The 11,443-nt window shown below is 50.0% G+C and overlaps 1 protein-coding gene across 1 annotated transcript; it reads right to left on the bottom strand.

Annotated features, from left to right (window-relative positions):
• Positions 1–1,952: 1,952 nt before the first annotated feature.
• On the bottom strand, positions 1,953–11,388 carry ORMDL3 (ORMDL sphingolipid biosynthesis regulator 3). The gene is made up of 4 exons (XM_054281678.1): positions 11,330–11,388; positions 7,275–7,475; positions 5,969–6,120; positions 1,953–5,845 (listed from the first exon to the last, which is right to left on the bottom strand). The coding sequence occupies exons 2-4, from the start codon at positions 7,446–7,448 to the stop codon at positions 5,710–5,712; spliced, it is 462 nt and encodes a 153-aa protein (XP_054137653.1). The 5' UTR covers positions 7,449–7,475; positions 11,330–11,388; the 3' UTR covers positions 1,953–5,709.
• Between the last annotated feature and the right edge of the window lie 55 nt (positions 11,389–11,443).

Raw genomic sequence — 11,443 nt, 5'->3', positions numbered from 1 at the left:
TCTATGGCTGAGGTTTTGAAGGAAAACCAAGTAGATTTATGCCTTGGGAAAGAGGGAACACAAGCTAAGTTGAATTACTTGAAATATTAGTAGAATGTTGTAACAAAGCCTGACTTTAACTATTAAGAAGATTTCAAAGTAATGACTCACATTATCCAAGGATACAATTTTCACAGGATTGTTTCAGGGCATATTTGGAGAAAAAGCAGCAGGAGCCAGGGGTTGTTTGGACTTGTTCTGCTCTGTTAGGGAATCCCAGTCATTTTGCAGAGAGATTGCAGTTGGCAGACTCTGAGGGTGCTGATTTTGGAGACAAATGTCCCCCAAAATAGAGAGAAATCAGCTCAGCCCAGCCCAGCCTTGTTGGGCAGGCACTGGTGGTCTGCAGGGGAGAGCTGGTGTTTGAGAGCCAGAAGGAAATCCCTGTATGTTTTTTGACACAGCTTTTTTTTTTATCAAAATGTTTCAGTTTCACCTTTCTGGTGTTTTCCAGGATGGAGCTGGGGAGGGGGAATTGGGTAAACCAGACTGGTTTTGGTCAGAAGGGACATTAATGCTCATCCCATTCCTCTCTCTAACATGGGCAGGGACACCTTCCACTCTCCCAGGTTGGTCCAAGCCTCAGCCAACCTGGCTTTGGACATTTCCACGAATGGGGCAGCCATGGCTTCTCTGGGCAACTTGTGCCATGGCCTGATCAGCCTCACAGGGAGGAATTTCTTCCCAATATCCGATCTAATGCTACCCTGTTTCAATTTAAACCATTCCAAAGACAAATAGCCTTGTGCGCTCAATGTTAGTACCATTTCCACAACACATTGTTTTGGAAGTCTCCAAGAAAAGAGGAAAACTAAACAAGAGCACTTGACAGAGAGCTCCCACCAACCCTCTCCCCTACCAAAGCTCTGGGATAATGTACTTACCTGTTTGTGGGGTGGATGCCTCCTGTGGCTGGAGGGTGTCTGAAGCAGACTGCAGGACTGCTGTGGCTTCTGGTGATACTGAAATCACCCAGAATAAACTTTCTAACACAGTTTGAAGTGTTAGAAAGCAGGCATTCTTCATCTGCAGAGAACACACAGCAGATCTCTCCTTATCCTGTGTGTGTGCTGAGACTGTACAGCCAGGTGTTTATGTACCATGCTTATACATATTCATTACAATGAGCTGCTGATCTAACACAGAAACGTCACTTTCCTAGGAACAAATTTGCCTGCACCCACCTCTTGCTGAAAGCCCTTTTATGGTCCTGGACGTTCAAAAAAAGGGTTCTCTGGTACTCATATTCACTGAATGCTTTGATATTAAAGGTGACTTTTCCTTGAGCTTTCTCTTACCTGACAAAACAGGGGGCTCCCCGAAGCAACTCCTGGGTAAGGCAGCATTAGACCTGATCCATGCTGGAGGACCCCTGGCTGTTCACAGCAGCTTATCCAGAGTCTGTTACAGGGACTGTGGGTTACTGGAACTTCTACAGATGTAGGAGATGGTGTGTCTCAGACCAGACTGGACAGGAAGGTGTCCCTGCCCCTGGCAGCAGGTGGGACTGGATGCCTTTAAGGTCCCTTCAAGCCAAACCATTCCATCATTGTGGATTCAGCTTTATAGAGCCACGTAACGCTGCTGTTTAACAGATGAAGAAATGAACTCAGGAGGGGATATTGGCAAGAAATTCCTCTCTGTGAGGGTGATGTGGCCCCAGAACAGGTTTCCCAGAGAAGCTGAGGCTGCCCCATCCCTGGGAGTGTCCCAGGCCAGGTTGGATGTGGCTTGGAGCAGCCTGGGCTGCTGGAAGGTGTCCCTGCCCATGGCAGGGGGTGGGAATGGCCCTGGAGCCTTAAGGTGCCTTCAAACCCGAGCCATTCCATGTCTGCTGGGTACATTGCTGTGCTTGTTTGACAGCAAAAGCCATCCATTCCATTCCAGGACTCAAGCACAAGTTTTTACCTGAATACTTCACTTTTATTAGTCTCTCTTAGAATACTGTACAAAGGAGTAATAAAAATATTCACACTTTATTTTAGAAAGTTCTCTACATGAGACTCCTGTATCCACAGCAAAAAGAAGGCTATGGGAAAAAAAACCCTAAAACTTTGTACAGAACATTCCTTTAAAAACCCTCCCAACTAATTCAGCTGATTTAACTGATCCAGGGAGGGTATGGACACACCAACACTCACATGCTTAAAAAGATATTCTAGGCAATGATAAAGCAACATAAGTCACAAGAAGGAATATTAATGTGTTAACCCACTGCTGTCCCCTCCTTGAGGGCCAGTACCGAGCTTCTAAAAACAACCCAAAATTGAACAGTGATTCAAACATAAAAGAGAATAAGTAGCCCTCCATTTAGTTTAATTTATAGGCTTTTTCCTGCAAAGGTTTGGACTGTTTGCCAGCCTGGTAGCTCTGTGGAAGGACTCCCAGGTGAGGATCCCTGATTCAGGAGCAGCAGGCTGGGAGGACTTGCTGGTTTTCTGAGGGTCCTGGAGCAGGGGCTGCTGTGCCCCATGGAAACGTGCGTGGTGCTGACAGTGGCTCAGGGGGCTTGGCCAAGTACAGGATGGGACAGGCTGCTGCCAGTTCCTGAGAAGGATTCCAGCCATTCACAAGTTTTTCTCTTTAATTGCAGATCAGAACAGAAAAGCTTAAAATAACTTACCAGGAGTTGTTTTTCCATCACAGGAGATTTGATCTCTCCAGGTAGGAACTTGTCCTGATTATGATACAGGACCAACGTGAGAGGGAATCTGTCAAGTGTGATGTGATCAGAATCCCATTTAAAATTAGTAACAACCAGTCATCTCCTCCCTGCAGCACCACATCTGTTCTTGTTTCATTTCTCCACCCACAATGTGGCTTCACACCTGATCTGTCCCCTTCCAGGACCACCCTTCAGCCTGCTCATAGTGTCCTTTCACTTCAGACTGCCTCAGGTACACCCAAGAATGGTGGTTTAATTACAATTGACTTCCTGCTTTTTATTTTTGATTGATCCTGACACCAGCCTTAAGTTGGGATCTTAAGGAAGATGCTACCCAATCTGTAATTGTTCAAATACTTATTAACCATATATAGGTAATTAACTCACCACAACAGAACATGAAATCTTTCTCCAACTTGTTTCTTTCATATTACTCATGTTTCCATTTATGTTTCCTTTGACTGGATTGGCTGAATCCAAATTAATGAAAGTTATTCCATGGAAAAGTGCCACACCTGTGTTGTGAAGAGTGGCATGTCATGACTCTGCCATTGGCTGTTTTGATCATTTGTGTGAAGGAGAGAAATCAAAAAATATTTACTTTTGTTGCTAGGCAGAGTCTTAATTACAAATTTGGGGGTTTACACTTTAGAACCTGCTTGTTTGAGAAGTTTATAATTCCATTCTGAGTCCCAGCTGATATTTAATTTAAGGAAACAGGGTCAGATGGTGTCAGTGACCACACAAGTGTTCAAACCCACAGCTGTGTTATTGCTGTATCTCATAAAAAAAAAAAAGCTGATCCTTTCAATTGATAATTATTCTAAAATTACAAATCTGTGATGTGCATATGCTTAGAAATACCCAGCATATGTCTGTCTGTGAGGAGTCATGTTTGAAAGCATCTAGAGGCTGTTTCTGTTGCAAAATGATGGTTTTCCCCATGTTTTCTATGACAATAATTAGTTTTCTTTCATTTCCCCTGGAGATGGAAGTGGTGTCTGGGCAGACACTCAGGTCTGTTCAGCACCACAATCAACATTTCAAGTTCAGCCTCAGGCACCCTGCCAGGACCTGCCCCTCCTGCAGGAATACTGCTCATGTCTGTGTCATTTCCCAGCTGATTGATGAAATATCTCTATTTTTATCACAATTATCATTGTCTAGTAGCTTAAAGAGCCGATTAGGGTAGAGAGTACCTCAGCTAAAGCAGCAGCTCTTCTATCCTAGGTTGGAAGGTTTAAACTGCCCATCAAGGAAACTGCACATCTGTCAATACCCTGGGGTCTCCAGCCAGATTCTCTTCTCCTTCTACCTGCTTGAAAACTTCCTTTCCACTTGGATTTCCACTTTCCAAACACATGAGGGAATGATTCTCCCTGCATTCCAGCAGCCCTTTGAGGTACACTCCATATTTTCCCTTCCCTGTAGCAATCCCAAAGGAAGTCTGAGAGAGAAGTGAAGCAACTTGTCTAAAATTATGCATGGAGTAGTAACACATCTAAAAATTCTCCCTTCCCTGTCCTATGTTTTCAGACCATCCAAAACCTCAACATTCTCCCTCATGGCCTCTAAAGCTGGATTTGCTACTGCAAGGACAAAAAAAAGAAGATTAAAAAGATTTATACCATTGTCAAAAAAGGTGAGACAATATAAGCACTAAGACAACAGAAATATAGGTTTTCATGGGGTTACAGGGGAAGAGTGAGGGAAAACCCATTCCATCTGGGACACAACCCAAAGGGAAATCAGGTCATTCTGATTTTCAGTAAAACAGTAAAAGCTGTCTCAGCCAGGAAACCTAAGCCTGCTTTATTTAGGTGGTAATTTTAGAGGAAAAAAGGCTTGATTTTGTTCCTCTGTGACACGGTCTACTATCAGTGACAAATCAACTCCTTTGCTGGTCAGTTCATCTGCTGCTGGTGCTGCTGCTCACACAGCCCTTGGACATGGAGCTGAGGGACAGATTTCCAGGTAAGCCAGAAATCCAGCCCTGGAGTCCATGGAGAACTGGCAAATCCCAGTCACATTCACTTAAGCAACCAAAGAGCTGAAGTGAGGAGAAAAATTCCAAGTCAAGGATGGCTGCCTGCTTGATTAGAACAATCAGCCTTCCTCCTGTAGCTGCCCACTGGCTGCCTCTCCCACACCTGTCCCTGTCCATGTTCCAAGGAGCTCCATGGCATTTGGTGTCAGTCTTTAAATCACCTGCCCTCAGCCCTTGATCAAATGCCCACTGAGCTCCTGTGCACATAAAAACAGCAATTTGGGGTGGGGAGAGGAGTTATCTGGGCAGATTTGAGTATAAACTGAAAGTAACAAGCATGATTTTGGATCTATCCACCTTTTCCCTGGACCACACGGATGGTGATGTAGGAAGTCAAAAGTTTTGTCAAACTGCAGGTCACTTCTTCCTGTGCTGTTTTTAGGAAAAGAATTTCCCTTCTAAGTGGTGTCAACAATTGCAAAATAAAACTCTGTCATTCACTTCCCCCTCCCACTTCCCACCTAAAACTGGAGATCAGACCCCAAAACAATCCAGTCCTGGGAAAGTCTGGCTGTATCCCTTTGGATTTCCCTCACGTTCTGCTCAAAGCACCCAGCTTCAGGAAGGGAAATGTATTTTAAAGTGCATTTACCACAGCAATAGTACCAGCACTAAAAGCTTTTCCCCTCATCCCTATCCTCGTCATTCCATGTCTGGAATAGATGAGACTCTTCCCAGAATTCATCCTTGTTGTACCTCAAAGTCTCAGTGGTTTTGCATCTATTGGTGACCCTGGGAGAAGAGAAATCCGCTATCGCACGTCCTGCTCCGCACTAAACTCTACTCTGGAGCTGGTTTGGATTTATTGGGCACGAGGATCCAGCATGCGGAATGTGTCTGTTGGGATCTGCTTTAAACAGCCAAACCACATCCCAGTCTGTGTGAGGGGAGGAAATGGGGCTGGAGAGAGGAATCCCCCTCAGCCCTGCTCCTCCTCCGTCCGCTCCGGCCACGCCGCTCAGTACTTGTTGATGCCAAAGATCCTCACGCCGTGGAACTGAGGCAGTTTGGGGATCAGGACGCTCATGAGGGAGATGGTGTTGATGATGAAGTGTACCCGGTCGTACTTGGTGTAAAAACTGGTTAGAAAATACCTGCAGAGGAAAGGTGGGGACAGAGAGAGAGGCAAACTGAGCTGTGGCATTCCACGTGCTTATCTCCCAGAACGCTGCTGGGTGCTGGGACACGAGGCGGCTCAGCCAGCCCAGAATACTCACAGGACGATGGGCATGATGGTGAGGAACTTGCGGGACGCGGTGAACTGGACTCCGTAATCCATCTGCTCCCAGTGCGTGAGCAGCCGGGCCTTGCCCTGGTCCGGGGTCTCGAAGGGGGTTCCCTTCACGGTGTGCAGGAAGATGTACATGCTCTGCAGGACACACAGCGTCAGGCTGACCCCAAAAACCCCAGATCCAGAGCAGGGGATCTGGGCGCTTGCACCCCCGCGCCGTTCCACTAGAGGGATGTGGCGCTGCTGGAAAACCCGGAGCGGTCAGGAAAGCGGGGAAGGAAAGGAGAGTTGGGAAAGGCCGGGCCAGCTCGGCGGATCCACGTCAGAACTCTCGCTCGGCTCCTGGGTGTGAGCCAAGGAGGCGGTGGCAAGATTACAGCCCTGGGATCTCTGCGATCGGGAGATTAGCGCCTGCCTGCTGCCTGAGGGCTCCCCGAAAATATCTGGGAGAAGGTCTGTCACCCCCTGATTACCACACACACAAACATTCTGGCTACACCACAGCTCCCAGGTACAGCCACTCCTGGCCTTTAAATTCCTTTTTGTCCCCAGAAGTTAAAGCTGCCAGGGAAGATGGCTGAGAAGGCAGCAGCTCGTGAGCTGAGTGCTGAGCAGTTCCAGTTTGGGGCTTTGTGGTTGTTTTTATCTCCTGAGCAGCTCCAGTTTAAGGGTTTGTGGAGGTTTTTATCTCCTGAGCAGCTCCAGTTTGGGCGTTTGTGGAGGTTTTTATCCCCCACTAGTAAAAGCTTATCATGAGGGTCCTCAATCCCTGTAATTTTTATCACTGGAGTATTCCCAGGCTGAGATATTATTTAAAATAAAAGACACACAATCAGCTGCTCCATCCCTGAAGTTTTTTGTCCTCTGTGCCCAAGGGGGATCTTGATCTTCGGAGAGAAGAATCAGTTCCTGGACTAATCTTTTACTTTAGGCAGAACAAAATCAGGGGCTTCATCTTGTTTTTTCTTAACTCTCACGAGGCCAATTCAGGTTTTACCAACCCCAGTGATGGGGTCTGTCACAGAATCCTTTGGGAAGGAGACACAATGAAGGATTTGCCCTACAGGAAATGAATCCATGTCCCCTCTGAGCAGCCTCACCAGGCGTTGCTGCCTCACCTGTACCTGGGCTGGATTTAAATCCATAACCCAGAGGCACCAGTACAGGCCGAGGGTGGAGGTTGAGCAACTCACCCGACATCTTTGGAAACACAAAGGAATTGTTTCAACAGGAATCTCAGCAGATTGCTCAGAGCAACAGCTGTGCCCAGGCTCCCCGTACCGCTCCCTTACCAGGTTGTGGATGATGTTGGTGAGGGTCCAGACCACGGGGACGCTGAAGAAGGGGATGCTGAGGAGCACGACGTGCAGCAGCCCGATGCCCAGCACGTAGGACAGCCAGATACCACGGCTGTTCATCACCCTGGTGTTGGGGTTCACCTCGCTGTGCGCCGTTCCCACGTTCATCCTGCCTCTCCTGGCTGGCAGGAGCCCCTGGAACACAAACACTGAGGTCAGAGCCCGGATCGAAACTGCTCAGCGGGGCTCAGCACAGGCTGGTTGTCAGGCAAACCCAAAATCTGCTGTTTGCTATAAAAATCCCCAGTCAGTTCCCTCCTCTGCCCCTCGGTATTGCCATTCTTAGAGCTGACGTCGCTGACTCCGGGAGTGGTTGAGATTTGGGAATTATGTGTGGGAAGCTTGTCTGTGACAGAAGCTTCTTGTGATTTGAGATGTTTTCCTGGAGCTTAGGTGTTGAGGTTCAATCCCACGATTGCCTGACAAAACTCAAACCAATACTTTAAAGCACTTTTTAATCCTCATCACAGTGTTAATCATGGAAACACACAGCACAGGAAGCTTCCTGCATGTTTATAGAGTCAGCATGACTTAAACTTGGGAAGGGACCAGAGCATTTGCAGAGGAAAGGCTCTGTATCAACAGATCTCCTAATTAATTTAACTAAATTAACATGGTTCTGCATGGCTCAGGAGGTTTGCTGGTCTCCTACTCTTGTTCATACCTTTTGCCTTCAGATTTAAGACTTGCAGAGGGGTAAAAAAAGAGAAACAAAAAAAATTTCCCCCCAGGCAAGGAATGAGATTCTTCTTGAGGAACGCAAAATGTGAGAGATAACAGCACGAAGTGCCTTGGGAGGATGTTCCAGGAGGAAGAGCTGGGGAGGAGTTAGCCCTTCCCCTACCTGGAAAGAACAACTGCCATGTAGGAGGAGCACAAAGATGGTTTTCTGGACAGTGCTAGGAGGAGAGGAAGGAAGAGAGTATCACCCTGTCAGAGCAAGTCCTTGGAGTGGTGCCTCTGAGACAGTGAAGGTATCAAGTGGCTTTCTGGTCTGACACGGTGCCAGTGGCAGCAGGAGAGCTCTGGCTCACTGGTACCCAGGAATTACAGAAAACATCACAAACTAAACCCACTGTAAAGCTGAATGTCTTCACACCAACTCAGGGAAATGTAAAATCATCTTTGTGTCCCAGGGAAGAGGAGCTTGATGAGATGATCCAGTTCATCCTCCTTGGCTGCAGCACCCCACAGTGAAGGCTGTTTCCTCATGTCTGGCCTTGTGGCTCTGCTGCTGCTTCCCACAGCTGGAAGCTGTGCTGCTGTTCCCTCCAGCTCTCCAGAGGTGAGCCTGAGCCAGATCCAACATCACACTCTCCTCACTGCCAGCTGTTCCCAGCTCCCTCATGCAGTGCTGGGCCTGCCTTGTCTCAGGAGCTGGCACCATCCCCATTCCTGCCCAGGGCTGGGACTCACAGCCAGCTCCACTCCACAGCTCCTGCAATGCTCCAAGTAACTCCCAAACCTCCTCCATGCACACAGGCAGCTGTTGCTGCAGATCCTCACCTCACTGTGTCAGGGGGCTCATACCTGGAGGAGGATTTTGTTTCCAGCAAAGTGGTTGCAGGTCTGTGGGATGCTCACTCCCTTGTTGCTCACCTCCCAGGTCACCAACTTATGGATATTTCAGGGAAAAGCCCAAAGTTTGATTTGGAAACAAGACTAAAGGCCAGAGTTCAGCAATTCACCCCTGGCAGAGGGAGCAGCTCTGTCCTAAACCTGCTGCAATTCCCAAAGGCTCTCAGAAGGTTGGGGCAAAGGATAAATGAATCAAAAAGAGTCAGATTGTTACAACAACAAAAAGAAAAACACCCCATGGAATGTGTAAACAGGAGTGCTGAGTGCCAGACTTGGGAAATAGATCTCCTGGATGTTGGGTGAACACTGTCCAGTCCTGGGAGGAGCTGGAGAAAATGAGCAGAGGTGTAGGAAAAACATGACCTGCAAGGACAGCGGGAAGGAAATGGGTTTGTTTAGTCTGGAGGATGCAGGAGACAGGAGTGAGGAACAGCTGGATGCTCCACAGAGAGCTGTGTCTGTGGGATTCCAGCTGTGCAGCAGGAGGAACCTCATGGCTGGGGCTAGGAGTGACACAGGGGTGCAGGAGGAGGGATTGGGAAGGGACTGCCCACAGAAAGGGAGCCCTGCTCTCACTGGAGGCCTTAAAATCTACTTTCATCAACAGTTAAAAGCCTTCTCTCCATGAGTCTTTCCTGTGGAAACTCCCTGCAGCCAGAGGTGCACATGGCTGCTGCTGTGGAATTTCCAAAGATAATTTCCAAAAACTAAGGAGCAGCTTGGATTTGGCCTCCTCTGCAAACAAGGGCAGTTGCAGACCCACAACTGGGTGGTAAAGGGCTTAACTTGGGAGCTGTATGTGAAGCAATTCTCCTTCCCGTGCCTCAGTTTCCCTTCCTTGTGAAATTAAGGATTAGAGGGGTGGGATGCTGGAACATATGAGAGGTTGGTTAATTCATTCTTGCAGGACATACAGACACACCAAGCACTGCAATGAGGGTGATTCCACATCTCCAACTCTGTCCTTCCCCACCTTAAATATTTCACCAGCTCTGCAGCCCTTGGCCCAGCTCTCCCAAATTTTGGATTGCACAAGCTTGGCTGAGGGCACACAAACTCCCAGAGCCCTGTCCCTACCCCCATCCCACATCCCATGTTTGATTTCTAATTCCACACCAGGATTTGTTGACCTGCAGGACAACAAGACACAGCCCACCATGGGAAGGACTCCAGCCCCCCTTCCCAGGGCAGCTGCTGCCAGGCTCTGCTTTCCCACTTTTATTGGAACAGAAAAGCCTGAATGTTGCAGCAGGCTGAGGGTGAAGGTCAGGGCTGTGCTGACATTGGACAGTGGCCATCCAAGGAGGGGAAAAGTCGGAGCTCTGGTCAGTGGCAAAGGGCACAGCGAGGTGGTGGAGCTGAGCCCTCCCTCTGCCTCATCCTGCCTGTCCTGCTCCCTGTCCAGGGACAGCTCCTTCCTCACCTTTGTCCCCAGAGGAGTGTGACCACCATCTGCTCCTGTTCCCTTGCTTAACACTTGGACTTGATGATTTGAAGGCCTTTTCCATCCTAAATCAATGCTCCTATGATTTGGCAGTGCTGTCACCCCTCCCCAGGGATTTCAGGATCACGCTCTGATCCTGGCACCCTGCTGCAGGATCTTCACTGGGCTGGGAGGGAAGGAGGGCTCGGGTGCTTATCTTGATCTTGAGTGTTCCCAGATTGCAGGTGCCGATGATCCCACGGATCACAGATCCCAATCTCTAGCAGCAACAGCTGCCACCTCCCAAACAAATCCTTTAAACCCTTCTGGCGACGGATGAACCAGAGCACGGAGGACATGGGGGACGCTGGTGAAATGGGCTGTGCTGGGTGAGAGGTGACACCGGGAACACAGCGTTCCGTGTCCCTCCAGCCCGGGGCTGTGTTGGACGTGTCAGAGCCCCAGCGCTGCCCGGTTCCTCCTCGGGGGCCCGGGGCTGCCGGAGTCTCGGAGGGGACACGGGGAACACGGGGGACACGGGGACGAGGACACGCCTGAACCGGCTGAGGGTGGGGATCCTGCCCCCTCGGCCTTTCCTGGTGCATTTAACGGGAGATCTTGGGCACCAAGACAAGGCCGAGGTTGGGCTCGTCTGAGCTCACATGGGGTCCCAGACCCCACTTTCCTCCCCGTTTTCCCGGGACGGGACGGTGCCCCGGGAGGCCGGGGCAGGACCCGCTCCCGGCCGGGCTCTGCACAGCGCGACCGCACCGCGGGGACCCGCATTACCTACCCGGGACCCCCCGCTCCCACCCCGCCGCTCCCCAGCTCCATCCCAGCGCCCGCTTCTCTCTTTTGGGGTGTTTTCCTTTCGGGCCGGGCCCATGCGAGGCACCTTCCCCCGGCCCCGCCGCGGGGCTCGGCCGCCGCCGGCCACGGGGAGGGCAGAGCCCCCCGGTGCTGCCCCGCGCCCCCGGCCCGCACTCACCGCTCCCGCCCGCTCCGGCCCGGCCCGGCTCGCCTCGGCTCGGCGGGGCCGGCGCTCGCTGCGCCGCGCTCCCGGTGCTCTCCCGGTGCGCTCCCGGCGGCCCCTCGGCCCGCC

The sequence above is a fragment of the Melozone crissalis genome, unplaced genomic scaffold (genome assembly GCF_028551555.1).
Source record: "Melozone crissalis strain CALT ecotype California unplaced genomic scaffold, PUWL_Pcris_2 ptg000032l_1, whole genome shotgun sequence".
Taxonomy (NCBI): domain Eukaryota; kingdom Metazoa; phylum Chordata; class Aves; order Passeriformes; family Passerellidae; genus Melozone; species Melozone crissalis.
Note: the sequence above shows the minus strand (reverse complement) of the source record. Positions and strands in the feature narration are given on the sequence as shown.